The sequence below is a fragment of the Fukomys damarensis genome, unplaced genomic scaffold, assembly GCF_012274545.1.
Source record: "Fukomys damarensis isolate Sample0158 unplaced genomic scaffold, DMR_v1.0_HiC HiC_scaffold_2, whole genome shotgun sequence".
NCBI lineage: Eukaryota > Metazoa > Chordata > Mammalia > Rodentia > Bathyergidae > Fukomys > Fukomys damarensis.
In genome coordinates this window covers 27,050,644-27,073,273 of record NW_022900914.1, presented here as the reverse complement: position 1 = coordinate 27,073,273, position 22,630 = coordinate 27,050,644, and the positions used below count along the sequence as shown (strand labels likewise).

Genomic DNA, 22,630 nt, shown 5'->3' with positions numbered 1-22,630 from the left:
AAAAAAAAAAAAAAAAATCAATCATGTTTGGCTCTAGCGGTAAAGTAGTAAGCATAAAAAAGAATAAACAGGAAACTGACAGAGAAAGAACTTGGAAATCCTTGTACAGCGTAGTAAGAAGCTTGCACTTGACCCTGTAGTTGATGAAGAGGAAGAACACAAAAGAGTGCAGGAAGCCAGGAAACACAGCAGCAGTGAATGTGCATGTACCAGGCAGCTTGCTGCTATGCACTTCACGCTGTCTCCATTCCTCTTCCCACTACCGTAAATCTATGGTAGACATTATTACCTTTATTTTACATAAGACACTTTACTTTTTGAGTTTTTTTAGTAACTTGCCCAAGTAACAAGTGAAAGCATTCAAAACAATTCTCAGCCCTCAAGCCAAGCTTTTAACCTCTAAACCGGATGGTCTGAGATGGGTGCAGTGACAAGCAATAGAAGTGAAAGGCTGAGAAACTGCTCAGGAAACTGCTGCATGCATCATCCAGTATGAGACAATTAGGACAGTCTCAGCATGGCTTGAGTAGAAGGAACAGAGTCCAGAAATATTTACAAGTTTTAAAAATTATCAAAGTCACATGATTCAGCCAGGCATGGTGGGAAACACATGTAATCTACCCTGGAGGCTGAGACAGGAGGATTTCAAGTTTGAGACCAGCCAGGTCAACTTAGCAAGATGCTATCTCAAAATAAACAAAAAGGGAAAGGAATGCAGTTCAGTATGAGGGTTCATTTTCTGGGACTGGAAAAAAAATCCAAATGATTCAGCTTTTAAAAATTATGAAATTCTGGTACATGCAACAAAATGGATGAACATGAAAACATTATGCTAAATGAAATAAGGCAATCACAAAAAGACAGATATTTGTAATTCCATTTATAAGGTACCTAAAATAGCCAAGATGCATACAGACAGAAAATAGAACAAAAGTTACAGAGAGGTGAATCAAAAGTTGTCAGGAATATATTTTATGAAACAGTATGAAGGTTAAACCTGTGCTGGTCCTTAAAATAGCAAGGAGTCTACAACACAGGAAAAGCAAGCATGGATAGCTACTTATAACTTGCTTTGAGTTACTTATAAAAAAGAAAAACTAATATATGTTTTCAAAATTAGATCAGCATAAACTTTGATATTGCTATTTAAAAGAATCTTATAATGAATAAGGATATATTTTACAACATAAAAACAGTACTCTTACGTATTTGGATTTTGTATTTTAGATATAGATCTATTTTTAAATGAACAGGAAAGTTACCCAGTATATAATAAACGTAAAGCACAAAACTACTGATCTAAAGTTGCTATGATGCCAGAAGCTAAGTCCTCAACGTACATCATCTCTGACAATTCTAAAAATTATGAGGTTGGTATTATGCCAAGTTTTCAAACTATAACTGAATTTCAAAAAGTAACATTACATTGTCTGTAAACGGTGAATCTGGAATATGAACACACTGTAGCTTCAAAGCAACCACTGCCCCCTAAAAAATCCCTAATATTCCTCAACTATTTTTCAAACCAGGAAAAAGTACACGATGACATCTAATATGTAATGACAGAGTAAGTTCTTGATTCATCACACCAAAAATCTGCAAAGTTCATACAGAATCCAGGAAAAAAATGGCTCTAATACTAAATGATGAAAACACACACATTTACAGCAATTTTCACCTCAAAACATTTCATAATTATTACTTTAGCCTCTATTTATTCCTGAATTTTACATGTTAAATATAGAAAATATTGGGAAAATACTCAAAAGAACACATTTTGACCTTAATACTTTATACCAAAACTAAAAACAAGGTCTGCTAGCAGACCTTGACAAGTTTCATCAAACATGTGAAATAGTCTGAAATAGGTCAAAAATAGTGTCTAATAGTCATTAGTATTTGGGATGCTCAAAATAGTTTGATAGACTTTGTTTGTGCACTTTCTTGGTCCTGTATATATTTTCCCTACCTAGAAAATTTTAAATTTCCTGAAAGTAAAATATTAGGATGGCACTTAATAGTCTATCGCACAGTTCTAGAGGATGATTAATCCATTACCAAGAGCATAAACTTTGTCACATATTACATTGTATAAATAGAATTAGCCATAAGATACAATTTGTATTTGTAAAAAGATAATGCAATTTTTTATAGTATTGGAGAGTGAACCCAGGACCTTCTCACTGAGCTACATCCCAAGCCCTTTCCTATTTTTTATCTTGCGACAGGGTCTTGCTAAGTGACTATGTTGCCCAGACTAGGATCAAATTTGTCATCTTCCCACCTGAGCTTCCCAGAGGGCTGGGATTATATAGGCATAGCCACCACACTGCTGATAATGCAAGACTGTTTCTAATTTTTACAACCCAAAATTCTCTATGAAACTTTCTTCCATCACTATCAATTCCTTGGAAATTAATAGTGCAGACTTATGAATTTATGGAAAGTTAAGAAGTAGCTTTTTTTTTCTAGTGGTTTGCATTCCAGAAGAAATTAAGAAAATCAGTATTTTAAAAACAAAATTTCTAGTCAGAGAATTTCTCATGGAGAGAAAACTTCCATATGTGAATTCAAGAAAATTAGGCAAAACAAAAATTGCTTTGGAGGTTTACTGTATGTTAAGCATAAATGAATAATCTCAAAATATTCATTAAATTACCATGAAGAATTTCTGAATCTTAAATTTTATCTAGAGACCAAAAAAAACAAATCTTGAGCTGGGGATGTGACCTAATGGTAGAACACTTACTTGCCTCCTAAGTTCAATCCCTAGCACCACAAAAAAAAAAAAAAAGAAAGATTCTCACAATGTAAATGACGGATAAAATAATTACTGTAAAAAATTGCATTTTTGTGGCCAGCGCTCCAGGCCTTCATCGGAGCTGTCTGGTGAGGACCACCCAGCAAAGTGGGTGCCTCTGCAGCATCCCCATCCCCCAGTGCTCTCAGGCCTCCCGCTTGTGCCAGTAACTGGATACACACTGCAGAAGCACAGGTGGTCATAAAGACCATTTTACTGAGCTCCAGAAGATAGAACGGAAGTGAACAACTGCAATAAATGCACACCAGACCTCCACAGTTGGTAAGTTGGAGGGATCACCACCTTTTATGAGAACTTGGACTATCTTCAGGGGAAGGGCAGCTAGAAGCTGCAGTAGAACCTTGCAGAGTTCAACCCTGCAGGAGGTCAGGAAACTCAACTTGGGCCTTGCAGCCAGAATTCAGCCTGAATCTCAGGGGTCTGCCTTTGACAAGCTGAGTTTAATTGACTTAGTTCTGCACACTGCTGTCCACAATGTTCATTGTGACAGCAGAGATATACACTGAAAGAGGCTCTTCAAATTTTTTCTTTCATTTCCTATTTTTACTTTTTAATTTTAAAATTTTATTTTTTCCCATTCTGCAAATTCTTACTTTTTTCTTTCTTTTTACCACTCAGTCTCTTGCTCCCCCATGTTATTCATTATGTCCCTTTTTCTTCCTGACCCTGCCCTAATTCAGATTTCTTCTTTTTCTTTCACTCAAGTGTGATTAGTTTAAAAGAAAAGTGAGTCTAATTCATAGCTTCCCTATTACTGTTAAGTTGTTCTATTCTTGTCTTTGTTCTTGCACTCTGTCTTTCTGTCTTGCCTTCAACAGTTTCCTAGAGTTTGCTTGATCATGCTGTGTCCTCTGGCTTCTCTTGAAACCTTCTCCTATTCTTCTACCTATCTATTCCTCTCCTCCTAACTCCTTCTAAGTCCCCATCCTGAAGGATAAAGTTGCTATATTGAAGAGTTTATTCACTATAAACATATTTTGGGCTGGTCCTCGATTTTTATTTAATTCCCATGGTTTAAAGGTGATAAATTAATAACTACCACAAATGGTCAATTTCTAAACTATGCTTGATGCTATTGTGTTGCTGATTGTATCAACTGGGCTAATGGGTTCTGATTGATTTAAGAGTTGTCCTTTCTGATATTATTAAAATGAGAGTGTCTATGAGTCATTAAAGACTCAAAACCTAAAGAGCAGCTATATCAGGAAGACCAAAGTACTAACCCAGGAATTAAACCAAGGACAGCCCAACAACAAAAATAAAAATGAGAAGATACTTAAGCAAGGCACAAAGACAGTCTTCCAGTTCACCAATGGCAAACTTTAGGGAAAATGAGGTGGAAAAGCCTGACAATCAACCAGCAGGACATCCTGAACTCATAGCACTGGAAGTAACAAAACAGATCAATCAGGCTCTAGAAAAATTAAAAACAGGAATAATTTCCCAGATAACTACAGAGATGGTGGGCACAATGAAAGACATGATTAGAGACTCTAAAACAGGAACTGACAAAAAAATAGAGGCACTCAGGAACATGATAGAAGCCATGAAGGCCCAGCATAGGAAAGAAATGGAAACCACAAAACAGATTCAAACAGATATTCAGGAGATTAAAAATTCTACTGAAACCATTCACAGCAGGATAAATGAATGTGAAGACAGAATTTCAGATATAGACGACAGGATTGTAGTCAATGACCATGAAAAGAGAGATCTCTTAAAAACAGCAAGGGATCATGAGAAATCGATCCAACAACTCCTAGATGATGCAAAGAAGAATAACCTAAGACTGACACAAATCCTTGAAGTACCAGGAGAAAAATACAAATGACTTCAAAAAGATCTCCACAGAATTAATGACATAAAACTTCCCAAACAGAGGGGAAGAATTTGACATACAGATAAGTGAGGCATACAAGACTCCAACTAGCCATAATAAAAAAAAAATCTATACCTAGACATATAATAGTCAAGATCCAAGAAACCCAACAGAAGAACAAACTACTACAAGCAGTTAAGAGAAAAGAAACAAATCACATGCAAAGGAAAGTGCAACAGAATCACAGCAGACTTTTCAACATAAACCCTCAGGTAGGGAGAGCCTGGAGTGAGGTATTTCAAGTCCTAAGAGAAAACAAACTCTAACCTGGACTGATGTATCATGCAAAACTCTCTTTTAAAATGGATGGGGAAACAAGATACTTTCATGACAAAGTACACCTGAGAAACTTCATGAATACCAAACCAGCACTACAAACAATTCTAAACAATATTCAGGAAAAAGACAATGAAGGTCAAAACACCTTGAGGCCCAACACAGCAAATCAACTAGGCAAAGCAAGAAACTAAAAGGGAGAAGGGGAAAAATTAAAAAGAGCCAACAACAGGATGATAACATGACAATGATAAGTCAATACATATCATTCATAACTATCAATGTTAATGGCCTCAATTCACCAATCAAAAGAAATAGACTGGCAGAATGGATTAAGAAGCAAAATCCAACAATATGCTGCATACAAGAAATACACCTAGTTCAAAAAGAAACTCATACACTGAAAGTGAAAGGATGAAAAACAGTTCTACATGCGACAGGAGCCCCAAAAAAAGCAGGGGTAGCTATCTTACTCACAGACAAAGTAAATTTCAAACTAAAACTAATTAAGAGAGCCAAAGAAGGTCACTACATCCTTGTAAAGGGAACAAGCCAAGAGGAAGAGATGACAATCATAAATATATATGCAAAAAATATTAATGCCCCCAACTATATAAAACAATTATTAAGGGACATGAAAAACCAAATAAGCACTAATACTATTGTAGTGGGAGAACTAAATACCCCACTATCACAGACAGACAGATCATCTAAACAAAAAAAACCAATGACAAAATCATAGAACTGAACCAAGCACTTGAACAAATGGACTTAATAGACAGCTACAGAGTGTTCCACCCCACAAAATCAGAATATACTGCACATGGGTCATTCTCCAAAAGAGACCACATACTAGCTCACAGAACAGGTTTAAATAAATGCAAAGGAATCAAAGTTATCCCATCTATTTTATCAGACCATAGTGCAATTAAGCTGGAGATCACTAGCATAAGAAATGCTAAGAACTTCACAAACACATGGAAATTTAACAACACCCTCCTGAAAAAATCAATAGGTCACAGAGGAAATTAAAGAAGAAATTAGTCAGGTTTTACAAATAAATGATAATGCCAATACAACATACAGGAATCTATGGGAAACAAGGAAGGCAGTTCTACCCGGAAAATTCATAGCAGTGAATTCCCACACTCAGAAAACAGAGCAAGCTCGAATAAACAACCTAATAATGAATCATAAGCTCCTAGAAAAATAAAAGCAAGAAAAACTGCCAAAGCTCATACAAGGAAGGAAATTTTAAAGATCACAGCAGAAATCAATGCAATGGAAACAAAGAGAATGATACAAAAAATATCAATGAATGGAAGAGTTGGTTTTTCAAAAGAATAAATAAAACCAATAAACCCTTAGCCAATCTTGTCAACCTTGTCAAAAAAAGCAAAGAAAAGGCTCAGACCCATGCAATTAGGAATGAAAAAGGTGAAGTCACAACAGATCAGCAGAAATCCAGAGGATCATCAATACCTACTTCAAGAACCTGTACTCTAATAAAATGGAAAACACAGAAGAAATGGATAGATTTCTAGATACTTTTGAATTACCAAAGTTGAATGAAGAAGATAAAAAATTCTAAACACCCCAATTACAATCAGTGAAACTGAAAACGTAATTAAAAGTTTACCAGCAAAGAAAAGCCCAGGTCCTGATGGCTTCACTGCTGAATTCTAAAAGACATTTAGAGAAGAACTACTGCCACTACTCTTTAAACTTTTCAGTGAAACTGAAAAGGAGTACTACTCAGCCATAAAGAATGAAACTAGAGTCATTCATAGGAAAATGGATGCATACTGAGGCTATACTCTTAAGTGAAATAAATAGGACACACATATTTAAACAAATAGTTTCTCTGGTGTGAAAAACTGTAAGTAAGATCCAAATTGTATAACTGACGATGGGAAATAGGAAGAAAAGTGTTAAAGGTATAGGGGAAGTGGGAAGGGTGGGGGGAAAGGAAATAAGGGAAAAAATATGAGAAAAGGAAAAAATAGAAACAAAGACTTTGTAAATAGGGGAGCAGGAAGGGAGTAAAGGGAGGGTAGGGGTATGAGGAAAAAATGAGAACCAAGATCTGTCATGTAAGTGTACAAGATCCCAAAGATAAATGTAACTGTACTGTATACTTAAAAAGTGCCAATAAACTCAATGAAAAAATGCATTTACTTTAAACAATTTTACTGACTTATTTGAAATTAAAAGTTTAGAAATGCAGAGTATGACTATTTTAAGATCATGTGGTTACAATTTAAAACAATAAAGAAATAATTTTCTAAGAAAAAAAGATATAATTCTGATTAAACTTATAGTTTAAAAAAGAAACTCATGAAGTCTAATCATTGGCCACTATCTGTTCCCAAAAAACCAAGAAGCTAAAACATAGAACTGTACCTTCTTGGATACAGGTAGTCTTCTGGGTTCCTCTATTTCTCTTGGCTGATTTATGGAATCACCACCATACATACAATATTTAAGAAGATGAGGTTGTGTGTCAGTCACTTGATGATGAAGAATCCGCGGAGAGCCCTCAGAGAGAGACCCATCAAGCAAATTTTGAGTCACTCGAGCAGGAACACCGAGTACTGGCCCCACGCTGGAACGTATGGGAGAGTCCTGAGAAGGAAATACAACACCTGACACACAGACACACTGAGGGCTTTCCTGCTGGCTCAACAAAGCTTCTGACAGGATTCCATGCTCATTTCCAGGAAGTACAAATGTATCACTGGTAGCATTTTCTAAGTGTTTCCTATCCACTGGCCCAGAATGTAGAATTGTGGGTTGCTGCAACATAGCTTCCATTCTTTGTGGTCTTTCAGAAGTTGCTTGAAGAGAACATGGGTTTAACTGTGGAACACTGGCCTGTATTACTGAAGGCTGCCCAACATGCTGGAACACTTGAATTGGATGCTGAAGAATACTTGGTCTTTCAGAAGTCTGTGTCACCATAATTGGTACATTAACTTTATAAAGGTGGCCTAATAAAAGGAAAAAACAAAATTGTAAATATAAAAAATTCTAACTTCCTTTAAAAAAAAAACCAACAGGCTAGGAAAAAATAATCACTGTTAGCTTATTGATATATCTCCAGGAATTCTTCTTCTAATCTTTATACTGTTTTGTATTTTTATAACAAATATGCATTATTCTTATTTTTAAAATTATATGTTTTGCTTTACCTCTAACCTTTTTCCCACTACTGTTTATATGGCACATTCTGAGATACATAGAGACCCCCAATATTTAATCCATGACCTTCTATCAGTTGATAAATTAATGTTATCAACTCACAGCAGAATTTTAACAATCACATAAAAATGTATTTCATAAACTTATCATTACAAGAAAAGGCTACCCAAAAAAGAATTTAATAATTTCAGCAGTTATTAAATGTCTGTTTCCCTCTTGTCTTTAAAATAATACCAATAAGAAAAAGGAATTTATTTTTTAGTCCTGGGTCATGTGTTTTACTTCAACTTTATAACTCCCAAAAAACAGTTCTGATACTCTGTCAAATTAAGAGACACAGCTGAAAAGCAGAGGCTGATTAACCTCTAAACTTTTGGATGTCCTTTCCATTAGACCATGCAATCTCTAATATGAAAGGAGATTATGGCTCATCACCTCCTTTACTTTTCCTTGAGATCTACCAGGACAGTAGATTTGTTCTTTCATATCTGCTAAAATTCAGACAACTGACTTAATCTAGAAAAAATATGTTAAAAAATATCTTATACAACCTAATACAGTGTCTTTTGTAGCTTCCATGACAGTAATAACCACCATTTTTATTTTCAGTACTGGTAATAGAACCCAGTACCTTCACTCTGAACTAAGTAGTCATTCTTTTTTCTTTCTTTCTTTTTTTTCCCCCCCTTTAGACAGGGTCTCAAATCACTAAATTGCCCAAGCTGGGCTAAAGCTTGCAGTCCTCCTGCCTCTGTCTTCCAGAGTGCTCAGATTAAAGGCATATGCCACCATGACTGGTTTATCATTACTCTTAAAATAGGTTTTATTAAAGGTTCCTATTGTACAGCTATTAAAAATCATGAAACTTAATGTCTATAAGTTAGTACCAATGCTAAAAACAAAATATTCTTAGCATGCTCTCTCACCAGATGCAGTCTGTAATGTCACACCTGCTGGCACATGAACAGGATAGCCAGGAAAAGCAAAGTTTGCACTGGAGTTTGAGGTACCCTAGATATAAGAAATTTATATTAGAAAGTTAGAAGACTTTTCTGGTATCTTTTTCCATGATAGCATAAGGAATCACAAAAATCTAACTCAAGATGATAAGACTTTAACAGTTTGACAATATTTAACATTTAATATCAGAGCTGAGTTCTTTGAATAAAACAGATTTTTAATATTTGATTTAGATCATTCCAACAAGAATAAAGAATTCTGTTATGTAGTCATTAAAAATGCAGTCATCAATCTAAATGAATAGAATGAACACTGGCTTAGTAGCCCAATACAGAGTGTTGCCTGGGCCACTGGTTCTCAAGGTGTCAATATAAGAACCACAGAGCTGGGTGTGGTGTGCACACATGTAACCCCAGCACTCTGGGAGGCTGAGGCAGGAGAATCATAAGTTCAAGCCCAGCCTGGGAACTTGGCAATTCAGTAAAATCCTGAAAAATAAAACCTAAAAATGTCTGGGGATGTAGCTCAGTGAGAAGCTCTGGGTTCAATCCCCAATAGGGCAAGGGGGAAAAAAAAAAAAAAAAACAAAGAGCCACAGCTATTTATAAGGGTCTTCTATCGCTTCTCAGACTTTTGGCTAAGACCAAGTGCATAAGGGTCTTCTAGTCTCTGAGGTAGTTCTAATGGAATTTTTAAATTAGGTGTTATAGTGCATAATTTGTAATATGATAGTGTACAGTCTCTACATTGGAATAATTAAACTCCATAGTATTAAAATTAATAGATTAATACAAGGAATAGTGTCTATCAAATCTGTGAAGTTTAAAAGAATAGGTAACATACAAGGTTGATGAGGATGTGAGAAAAATTAGTTCTCACTTTATATGAGCATGTATTGGTACACTTATTGGAAAGACAACTTGGCAATATATACCAAATTTGAAAACATGCTTTACCTTTAACCCAGAAATTCTACTCCTAGGAATTTACCCAATTATCACACAAATAACAGGTATATGTAAGTATGATCAATAGAATGCTATATTTTTTAAAACCTGGAAATAAATTTAAATGTCATAAAACTGTGGTATATCCACTAAGGTCAACTATACTGGCATTGAAAGGAGTCCACCTATATTACTAAAGAAGGAAAGGAGAAAGGGAGGAAGGGTAATGATAGAAACAGTAAACAATCCTACTTTGTACTGTGAAGAGTAGGAGTGTAAGGGCTGCAGGAACCTTTCACATTTTACTTTATAAAATGTTTGTTTTTACTTTACATAACCATATTATTTTTAATCAGGAAAAAAGCCCCATGAATTCCAAGATCAGAAATAGTTCATTGATCTCCCATTGAGCAGTGACAGTTTTTTCAAAACTGATAAAGGCTGGTAGGTTTTGTTCTTAATCAAAAAGTGGAAATAATTGGTCCACTAAATTTTGTACTTTAAAAACACAGCCCATGGGCTGAGGGAAAATGAAAATACAGTTAGTAGATTATATACCATCAGTACTATGGAATAAAATTAAAAGTGAAAAATGTTCTTTACCACATGAAAAACTGCTCATTTTTCTATTAATAATAATTTCATTTCCTATCTACAAGTCTGGAAAGTGATAAACACCACCTCATGAGGGTACAAAATGACCAAAATATTCCAGTTACATATAGGGTAAAACTATGAGGTCACTCAATTATGAAATAAAAATATCATATCAAAATTATCTATTTTAAGATCCACTGAGTATGTAATAGTATATAGTAGGTTAAAACTCTGTACTATATAACTTCAGAAACTCCTTAACCTTGTACGTATAGTCTTAGCAGATGCTAACAACTGCTTTGGAAGGCAAGAAAAGTTAGAAGAAAATACTGATTCTGAATCTCCTGAGTTCTGTTATAATATAGAAACAATTCCTGTCTCTCATTCCTTAACATATCTTTTCCCATTCACCCAAAGGATCATAAATTATACCTATGCCCAGCATTCTGTCACCATCCCCTAAAAGTGGGGCATATATTTTAAAATGTACTTTAAATAAGCTACATACCAGTTCTGCTGTGGTAAAACCTGGAAGAGTTCTACCAGCAGGAATAACTAATGATGCTGCATAGAAAACAAATATTATATAATCATTAGAATTTACCTATTTTTAAAGTGCCAAATACATATTTTTAAATATTTTCCACTAACATGTTAGACTAAGGTGAACTCTAAACTACATAATTCCAAGTGAAAAAAAATAGCATTTAATTGTATTTTCCCAGCAACTTTAAAGAGACTTTATATAGTTATAAAGCAAAGTACTAAAAGGAAGTATCTCATTATAATCAGGCAAACTATACTTTAGAAATCCTAACAAAACATGAAAATTCACCTCCCCCCCCTTTTTTTTTCTTTTTTTTGAGATAGGGTCTCACTAAGTCAACAAGTTGCACAGGCAGAGCTTGAACTTGCAATCCTCCTGCCTCAGCCACCTAGAACACTGGGATTATAGGCATTCACTACCACACCTGACCTGTTAGTAAATCAATGGAGCACTAAATCTCCACAGCTTTTCACTGGGGAAAATAAGTAATACAGTATTTGCTAAAATGGTGCATTTCTAAGAGAATGTACTATTGATCAAAAATATGTAACCCAACATAAATCCATTCTAAATTTTATACATTCAAAATAAATTTCTATTCATTTATTTCATGAAAGCTTATTTACAGTACTCTGACCAAGTAAACAAGCACAGCTAGGAACAAATGAATAAAAAGAGTTTGCAATGAGGTATGGCTACTAAGAAAAATGTAAGAAAAAAGAAATTCTAAGGAGAATACCAACTCAGCCTGCATTAAAGCTACAATCTCATTTATCTTTCTTTTATTATCTGCCGCTTTTCTATGTTAACTGTCCCTTATAATGACTCTAAATAATAAGTATAAAGACCATATAAGAACTTCAGTTGATCAATATAACCATACACCATAAATGATCAAGCTTCATTTTACCTTGCTGAACTGTTGGAAAGTCATTTTATCTGTTCTTTAATAAAAACAAGAACTTTTTATCATGCTTCTGCAACCACACACATATCAATGTCACATTTATTATGGTCACATATTGCTGAGGGAAAATTGCCCCAAAGATGTGTTTCTGATGCTAGAAGGGCCCCATCACACACAAGCAGCTCAGAAGAGCAAGTATTTTTTAAACTAATCATTCTTCCCGTGTTCAGAAAACAGAAGTGAGGCTGCAGATTGATAGTTAATGAAACAGAATTATTTTTATCCTCTCGCATCTATGGTTTTGCTTATTAACAGGCATTCTTTTAGAAAAGCTAAATGACAAAGAATCAGACTGGCACAAACACAATGGTATTAGTCTTAATTAGCTGAAGTGAGCAAAGCTTAAGCTGCTATTGCTTAAGCCATAGCCTGAGAGCAAACAAAACTGTTCATACACTGTCTAAAGCAATTAAATGAATTTCCTGAGAAAAATAGGAACAATTCTCTTTTAAATACCTTGTAATAAATCCTAAAGGATGATTCTCTACATTCAAAGAAATTAAGCAGAGCTGTAGAAGAACATATCAAATTTCCTTGTAGACATCAGAATAAAAGCACTGAACTAACAGATATATAGCAAAGTTTCATGCAGTTTCTATTCATAATTTTGAGACAAAATTCACAAGTTATATGCACCATTTATATACACTCACAAGTTATAAATACCATTAAGTTATGGCTGAAATACATATTTAAATATTCAATATGATTTTAATAACCAAGTAAGTTTTAATTTTGTGTCTTTACTTCAACTGTCATAACTTCAGAATTCATGCGCATTATTCTAGAAATGCTAATTTCAAAAACAATAAATCTTATAGCAAGAAATCAAATCCATAACAATTTTTAAATCTTGAAATATAATTTGGCATAACGATATTCACATCTATTAATGCTTTTTCCTACTCAGTATCAAAAACTCTTTGATATGTTACAGCAATTAGTAGCTTTATAGTTCTTACTTTTGTTTTGGATCATTCAAAATTTTAGTAGGCAAGTCACAAGATCTTAAAAATGGAGAGCCTGGTCAGTTTATTTTTTGTGTTTAATCATAAGCGTGAGGGTATCTCTTGATGACCAAACTGAATATTCTAACCATCAAATGACCTGCAGAGCTGATCACACTGATAAAAGTTTTACCAGATCTAACTTCAAGAACAAGTTGACCTATTTTCTCTACCCACAGTTTGAGGATTTTAATGCTTAAAGATGAAAGCCCCCAAACTTCTCAGTGCTCCACTTCTGCCTCTCCCTTCTTACCACAGTGACTGGTGGTTTCATTTTAAAAACTATGTAAAGGATGGGAACGTAGTGGCAGAGTACCACTACCATGTGCCAGGCCCTAGATTCAATCCACAGTATCACAGAAAAACATTTAAAAATAAGCCCAGGTGTAGTGACACATACATATAATTCCAGCACTCAAGCAAACTTAAGCAGGAGGTTTCACAAGTTCAAGACCAGTTTGGGCAACTTAGTGACTTGGTGAAACCTTGTCTCAAAATAAAAAATTAAAAAGGGCTAGGGATGTAGTTCAGTGCAAAGGCCCTGGGTCCAACCCCTAGTACCACAAAAATAAAAATCGCGTTACACAAAGACCAAGTAGCAGAAGTTAATTTAAAGTTCCCTAGAAATCAGGCAATTGTAGAATAACTACACACCCAAGTTTTCCCAGAACAGTCCCGGTCTATACCTAATATTCTGAGGTAATTATCAATAGAATCCCATTTCTCTCAAATGTGGAATACAGATTATACATAAACACATAAGTATATAGCCACAGTTCTCCGTGTAATGTGAAAAACCCACGGGGGTCCCTAATACTCTTAGTTCTATAAAAAGAAGACAATGCATGCCTTTTTCGTCGCATTAAATAGTTTTGTTCTGTTTTGTTGACATCTGCACCGATGATCCAGAAACAATGATGAGTAAACCTGCAGGTGCCTCTGCATGAATGAAGGCAGCAAGCACCAAACCTTGCTACCAGTCAGTGTTCTGCACTCCCACTCCCTCAGAGAAAGAAAGGGGAGAGGAAAAACAGCTCCAGCAGTAAAGCAGTTTCACTTAAAAAGGTCCTTGGTAGAACCTAAGAATTATTAATTATACTAAATTTCAATCAGTAAGTAGTCTTTGCTTTTAATATTTTATGAGAGGAAACTGAAAGAATACATAAAGCATTTCTGTAGAGTACCAAAGCAGAAAGAGAAGCATTTGTGCTATTATTAAAGTTATATGTTGATCTACCCTTTTTTTTTTAAGAAACACCATTTTTATTTGAAAGAATGACAGAAACTAGGGTTTTTCAGACTTGGTCAGGCATTTGATTGACAGTTTTGAAAGGGAACTAAGTATTCTCATCACTTCAAGGTAAAAAAAAAAAAATGAAGAGCATTTGTTTACCGATGATAAAATTCAAGCAAAATTTTATCTTAGAAAATATGTATCTACCATAGCGGGTAAGATGTGTAATATTAATGAATATAACTTTTTATCTAGGGCTTGCTAAGTAACTATGTTGCCCTGGCTGGGCTTGAACCTGAAATCCTCCTGCTTCAGTGTCCCTGGTGCTGGGGTTACAGGTGTGTGCCACCATGCCCAGCTGACTTTATCTTAATAATTTTTCAGCTGCATAACTCAGTGAACCAACATTTTCCAAATAACCAACATATATTACAAAATGACACACGGGTAAAGAGCCATCTAAAGTGCAAAACATATACGCCAATGAACCCTAACGTAATGTTCTGAAAAGTCCTTGTATTTAGTTTCAGAGTCCACCCTGTTTCTATGATTTACTGTCATATCAAATTACCTGAAATGCTATTAAAATATTACTTCATTTTCCAATTATACATCTATAAAAGGTGAAATTTTTGCATATATTTTAATAATAATATATTACAATAGATTAAATGTAGAAATAGATGTGAAAAATAAAAGTGAAGTAGTAATCAAAAGCCTCCCAACAGACAGTAAGTAAAATAAGCCGACACAGAGAGACAGATACTGCATTTTCTGTCTTATGTGTGGAAGGTGAACAAGTTGACCTGCGTGCAAAATAGTGATTTCCACAGAATGAGATGGAGAACATGAGGTGATGGAGCAAAGTGCAATAACAGGTTCAAAACAAAATTAGATGAAAGGAGTAAGTTTTAGTGTCCCACTGCACATGGAAGTGTGTGTAGTCCACAATAACCTATTATCTATTTTATGAAGAACTGGAAGAGAACAGCTCAAAAGCCCCAAACATGAAGAGAAGATAAAGAAACACTGGTTACCCAGTTTGATCAGTGTACACTATGTACATGTGCTGAAATATTATGCTGCACTCCATAAATACACACAAACATTACACGTTAATCAATGTTTTTTCAATGAAAAAGTAAAAATCTCCCAACAAAGAAAGAAGCCCAGTACTGGATAGCTATGTAACTGAATTCTACCAAACACTCAGAGAAGAATTAATACCAATCTTTCTTTAACTCAAAATGGAAACAAGGTCTTTGTAAATAGAGAGGGGTGAAGGGGTTAAAGGGAGGACAGGGGAGTGGGGAAAAATAAGAATCAAGATATATTATGTAAAGGTACAAATCTCCAATGATGTCATTATATTTATACCTAACATGTACCAATAAAATTATTTAAAAGAAGAATTAGAGGCACTACTTCCAAACACATTTGCAAGGCCAGCATCACCTTTACACCACAGCCAGACAAAGACCCTTCCAGAAAGGAAAATTAAGGGTTGAGCACGTAATTCAAAGCACTGACCTATACACTCAAGGCCCTGGGTTCAATCCCCAACATCACAATAAAAAGAAGGGTAGCAGGAGGCACAGTCTAGACTATTATCTCTCAGCCTAGCTACATAGTGAGTTCAAAGTCAACCCAAACTACATAGCAAGACCCTGTCTAAAAAAAAAAAAAAAAAAGACAATGGGGAAAAAACAGTCTCTTCAATAAATGGGAATGAATACTATTTTCACAGGCAAAATAACATTGGATCCTTAACATATGCAAAAAAAAAAAACTCAAAGTGAATAAAAGACCTAAACATTAAACCTGAATTCACAAATCACAAAACTCACAAAATAAAAAAAAATCAAGAAAAATTGGAAAAAGCTTCCATGACATTAACCTTAAAAATGGTTTTTTGCATATCACTCCAAAACCCAAGGAACTACATCAAACTACATCAAACTTCTGCATAGCAAAGGAGACAGCCAATAAAATAAAAGGTGGCAAACAGATTGGGAGAAAATATTTGTAAACCATATGTCTGATAAAGGGTAATGTCCAAAATCTATAAAGAAGTCACACGGCTCAACAGAAAAAAAGTAAATTTAAAAATGAGCAAAAAAGGATATAAGAAATTTCCTCTTTCCAGAGAGGACATAAAAAATAACCAACAGATATGCAAAAAGTGACCGACATGGCTAATCATCAGAGAAATGCAAAAATACAATGGGTTATCATCTTATACCTGCAAGGATGACTACTATCAAAAAGATAAGCGATGACAAGTGTTGGGGAAGATATAAAGAAAAGTTTCTTTGTACACTACTAGTACGAATATTGAATGGTGCAGCTGTACAGAAAGCATACAGAAGTTCATAAATTTAAAACACAACTACTTGTGCTCACTTCGGCAGCACATATACTAAAATACAACTACCATATAACCCAACAATCCTTCCTATGGCTATATGCCCAAAAGAAATTAAAATGCAAAATAATTTTAAAATTTTTAAAAAGAAATTAAATTGATCCCTCATAAAGAGACCTACATTCCAATGTTCACTGCAAAATTATTCACAATAGCCAAAATACAGGGACAACCAATGCCATATGTCCAATGATGGCTAACTGGATAAAGAAAATGAGGTATATTTACAGAAAGATTGTTATTCACTTGTAAAAAGGAGGTTCTTCCCTTTGCCACAACATGGATGAATCTGGGGGACTTTATGCTAAGTGAAATAAGCCAACACAAAGAAAAATATGATCTCACTTATATTAAAAAATATATTTTGAACAAAGGAAAAGAAAAGTAAAATACACAGATAGGGAATACATAGTGGTTACCAGAGGCAGGGAAACAGGAAATGAGATGTAAGTCAAAGGTCACAAAGTAACAAATATGTAGGATGAATAAGTTTAGAAATACGTACAAGACTGAGGATTTAGCTAATATTTGTACTGATTTCATGAGTTTTGCTAAAAGAAGGGACTTGAGGTACTCTTGCTACAAGTTTTAAAAATGAGTAACTACATGAGATAAGCTTTTTAATTTGCCTGAGTTATAGTAATCTTTTCACTATCTGTATTTCAAGGCATCATACTGTTCACCTTAAATATATAATACAATTTAAATAAAAGTAGATATAAGAATTCAACTATTTTTGAAATCAAACATTAACAGGTTTTGCACAAAAGTAAAACTAAGTACTTTTTGTCCTGGAAATTATCAATTTTCATAATTATGTTATTACATTATCATGTGACTGGATTTTTAAATTAATAAACCAGTATTTTTTTTAATTTCCCAATTTTAATTTCTGATACTTAGAATCCACTTTTTAAAAGCTCTTTAGGGTCTTCAATTTTCAAAAGTGTATCCTGAGACTAAAAGCAGTTGAAAATTGAAGACATAGGAAATTACTAAACAAATGAATAATACAATGAAGAAAATATGGCAGTGCAAACAAGGTTTAAAAGTGGAACAAAGGCAAATAACTTATTCAATTGCAGATCTAATTTGAACTCATTATCAAAAGAAATAAAAAGATTGTAGAAGTTTAAGTTATTTTAATCAGGCTTTAAAGAGCATACCACGAGAAGACACAATTAAGAAATACTTCAAATTTATGAGGCTATTTATTTTAAGAATCTTATTGTAGAGCACCAAGAAATGAAGACAGAAACAAGGTCTATCATGCACTTTTAAAGGATACAGCAATTTCTCTTAAACCTCATTATAAATCACGTAGAAAAGAATAAGGAGAAAATTTGCTTATTTTAATGTAATTATTTCTATTATTCTAACTCCTAAGACAAAGAATAGGAATAAGGTGCTGAGTGAAAACCAGCCTGATATATTGGAGGCCAGACTATTTTGATTTAAATCGCTGGTCATATTACCATCTTGTGGCAAAATGAAGTACTGCAATTTTGAACAAAATCTGACAGGCATTAACCATGCTTTTGATAAAAGTATTGTCCCCCTTCCCCTCACACCCTCGTGTCAACCCCAAGTAAAATGAACTTTTAGAGCTCTTTAATAAAAAACAGTTTCTAAAAATTGTCTAGAACATTGAGCAAAGAAATAGTAAAAAATGTACGGATACAATAGTAAAATTAAAAGGAAAGTGTAGCCAAAAACCCAATGATTGATGAAAAATGTTTCAATGTGTCAACAATTAAAACTGTCATGTCTAGTTCTTACACAGAAAAGTTGTATAAGTACAGTATGAGATACAACTTGTGTTTGGTAGCTTAAAATTCATTGTTAATTTATTTCATTTTATAAGTTAAAATTGCTGCCACATTTACATCCTCCCATTTTGCAGTAGAAGAAGTATTTGCATCCTTAATATTTTCTCTTCACCTTGGCCCACGTAATTTTCGTGTGACTTTTCCCAAGCATGAAAAAAATCTTACTCCGGATAATCTAATCCAAAATCTACCCTTATTTCTTGTAGACCCTACCCAATTACAACTAAACCTAATAAAATCTATTTGTGTGTGTGTGTGTGTGTGTGTGTGTGTGTGTATATATATATATATATATATATATATATATACACACATGCATACATACATACATACAATCAGTGCAAAGATTTGAAGAATCAGAACAGGAAAAGAAGCTACAAAGAGAATAATATGTTTTATATTTTACTAGTCTTTTCCAGGTTAAATGGACATATATAATATGAACAAATATTTCCCTTAGATACACAGGTCTAGATTCAGCAAGTCCAAGAATAAAGATAAAATGCATATAATCCATTTCTGACCATTATTTTACATAACCAAAACAGTAAGTAACCATAAGTTCCATATTCTTGTTCATTCTCCACTTTGCTTCCAATACAATAACAGATCTATAAGATGCACAGGAAGTAAAAGATAAAGAACATAAAAGCAAGCAAGCACCTGCCTTTCCTACTTTCCCTCTGCTACTTCAGCAATGGTAGACCAAATCATACTCTCTGAAACAGCCAATGGGCACCCCACGCTCACAAACTATATAACTTGTCTCTCTAAAATAAGGCTTTAGTCACTTTTGTGAAATTTAATTTTTTTTAAAAAAACTAGTTCAAATAATCTGAGCTTTTAAATCAATGACATGACATGATGATTTATACGTGTTCACTTAATGCTAACGGTTTTGTAGTTCCAAGCTTTCTCTATCTGAAGGACATTACCCTAATTGAAAAACATTACCAAATGATAATTTGTTCTGAGGATATAAATAGTATTGATTTATAAATTTTATCCAACCTGTTGATGGCAATGTTTGGTGCAAGGTGTGTGGCAATTGAAGGGTGAACAAAGGTGAATGGATGTTATTTCTGAGGAAGTCTTCTGTTGCTTTAGACTGCAAAACTTTGGTTTCCCAGAGCTACAGAGGGGAAAAAAAAAAAGAAAGAAAAGTTTGCTTCTTTAAAAAAAAATTATCGGGATATTTGCTTCTATTTTTTAAGCTTTTAAATTTAAGTTGTCAGTTGATGGCACACTGAATCACTACTAAACTATAATTGAAGAGTTAGAACTATAATTTATCTGGGTTTTTTTTTAGATGAATACAGGGAGAGAAAGGTGTATTGTCTACAAACCTGCTTCAAGTCCTTTAAAACATGTTCCTCTATACCTTCTTCAGCAAATAGGTCCCGCACTCCTTCAATTACATCTTCAATTATAGATCTGTAGAGTTTAGGCTACATAAAAGAAATTATTTAAGCTTGAAATTCTTAAGTATGAATGTATTTCGCCTTAAAAGACATGCAGTGTACACTTCCCAATCTGTTTTAAAAAAATATTTTTTCTAAGTACACCCCCCCTTGCAGTTAGTCTTGGTTTTCCATAAATTGTGTTGACTTCAGACCCCTAAGCTCAGCTGGCCATGGTCCCCTTATAGTCCTCTATGGCTAAATTACAGGACTACTATAAAATATAAGAGAATCTCATAAGGATGTTGTCATAAAGATATACATGATTACGTTACTTGGCTTTTTATCGGTACATAACTTCCCTGTTCCATTTTTAAAAAAGGAAATTAATTTGACAGCTGAAAAAAAAACTATCTTTTTTCTCAATGGAGCCAAAATAGCTTTTTCAGTGTTCACTATGTTATTTCAATGAACGTAAATAAGCTTTGGGGCTCAAAAGTGGAGGGTAATCAAAACTCATCTTCCCAAACACACAAAGAGACTCTCCCTCCCTTCTATCCAATACAATTGCACCAACATGGATTTCCTACAACAGAAACTAAGAGAGGCATACACAAACCTAACCCACCCACAATATGTACAGACACAACATCCCAAAGGGTCCTAATAAAATTGTGTCACGAAATAAAATTAAGATTTCCACCCAGATTATACACTGGTTATATGAACAAAACAATGAGTAGGTGAAATAAACCCAGTCCTTCTAATATATGTAAAATGTGCTTCACCTAAGCCCCCAAACCAAAAGGTCAACACTAAGTGTGCTGATAATACTATCCAGTACAAGTTCCACTGATAAAAAATGGCAAAACAGGAATTTAGTTGAGTTGCTCTTATTTCAAATCATTTAATCAGAACAAAATGAAACTTCTAGTATTCTAGGATTGCTTCTTCATATTACCCATAAAACACCCTCAATACTTCTGTTCACACCAAGAGAAGCTAAGTTTTATACTAATCCTTCTAAAGATCCAGGGTAAGCCTTTGAATAGACCAATCAGTAACATTTAAATAATATGTTACTCACAAGCATATCCATTAAGACTAAGTGCCCCAAGATTAGTTGCTTCTTCTAAAACAGTTTACCCTGATAAAGGCTTTCTACATTGATGCTTCAGCATTAATCCCAGCTAGTGTGATCACACTTAGAGCTAGAGGGAAAAATTCCTAGGGATAAAAACATCTTTAAGCTCTGCCCTGAGTGTAACAGCAGCAGTCAAAAGGAACCCATTTGAACAGTTTTTCAAAGTAAAACAGTTTGAACTCTTGTTAGGTATACAGTTAAGACTTTACATTGCTTACTCTGTTATCTTTATTGAAACTATATTTAGTCCAGAAGCCCATCTTAGCTCCTTCTCTAAAAGAAAACATGCACCCCCCAAAAAAAGAAAAAGGAAACATGCACACACTCTGCTGGAGTTCACCATCAAGTATGTTGATAACTGATAATTGTTAAGCCTTTATTTAAGTATTTTAATTTCTTAAAACATAATCACAAAATTGATACACATTAAAACAGTACGTCTCAAAAAATAAAATCTTTTTTGCTATATACACACACACACACATCAAATTTTTAAAATCTATCCGGACAAGAACATTGTCTCTCAGGAAATATAAAGCCTGTTAAAAATAAAGACTAAGACTTTTCTTCTCTTAACTCAAGTTTAAGATTGGTGGAGGGTCTCACAAATGTTACTGAGCCTGTAAATTCTGTGAGCCTTAGTAACCCTTAAGATGCTAAAGGATAGGAAAAGGAAAGAGTAGGAGAAGATATTAAAAATTGGTGGAGTAACAAGCCATATCACATTACCTGCTGTTTCAGGTTACTAAATAATATAGTTTAAGTCAACAACACTGCCCACACTGAAATTAAGAATTAACACAAGTGAACTTGGGAAATATCTAAACGTGTAGAAGTCAGCAGGATGGCGGGTGAATTCACCTCTAAACACTTTTTCCCCATGCCGGGTCTGAATACAGAGCCTGGCGCAGGCCAAGGTAGCAATCCACGCCTGAACTGCATCCCCAGCCCTCCTTTTTGAGACAGCGTCAATAAATCGCCCAGGATGAGCGCGCACTTGGGGTCCTCCTGCCCCAGACTCTAGAGAAGATGGTCTCACACACTGGTGCCAAAGCCTCTCTAAATACTGGGCACACACCACCTCAGTTTGCGGGGGCACCTGTCCTTGAAGGGGAGAGCCCCACTTCCGGCTGCACTACAGGCCTTCATCCTTTTCCTCCAACAGAGTTAAAGAAGGCTTATGAAAGTCAGCGACATGCTACTGAGAATTAAAGGGTGCGTGGGGTTCAACTGCCACGAACTGGGCAGCTTTGCGCTTCACAGGCACCAGGACTCTCCTTACCACCGGGTTAATGCCGGCCATGACGCCAGCTCAAGCGCCTGGCCCTTCGCGCCTGCGCAGCACGCAGCACCTGAGGAGGGACTAGCAAGGAACCTTTTTAACGGTGCAGTGCGC

At 34.7% G+C, this 22,630-nt stretch overlaps 1 protein-coding gene across 2 annotated transcripts in view; it reads right to left on the bottom strand.

The window, feature by feature from the left end:
- The window catches only part of Gtf2a1l (general transcription factor IIA subunit 1 like), a 56,052-nt gene extending 33,422 nt beyond the window's left edge, over positions 1-22,630 (bottom strand). Inside the window, exons 1-6 of one of the 2 annotated variants that reach the window (XM_010615806.1) lie at positions 22,517-22,630; positions 20,037-20,138; positions 19,702-19,822; positions 11,190-11,245; positions 9,104-9,188; positions 7,380-7,966 (exon numbers count right to left, since the gene is read on the bottom strand). In XM_010615806.1, the coding sequence (XP_010614108.1) occupies positions 7,380-7,966; positions 9,104-9,188; positions 11,190-11,245; positions 19,702-19,822; positions 20,037-20,138; positions 22,517-22,537 (972 nt within the window). In that variant the 5' untranslated portion in view covers positions 22,538-22,630. Of the gene's footprint in view, positions 1-7,379; positions 7,967-9,103; positions 9,189-11,189; positions 11,246-19,701; positions 19,823-20,036; positions 20,139-22,095; positions 22,283-22,516 lie in introns of those variants that run through there. The other variant, XM_010615805.2, reaches the window with a different exon arrangement.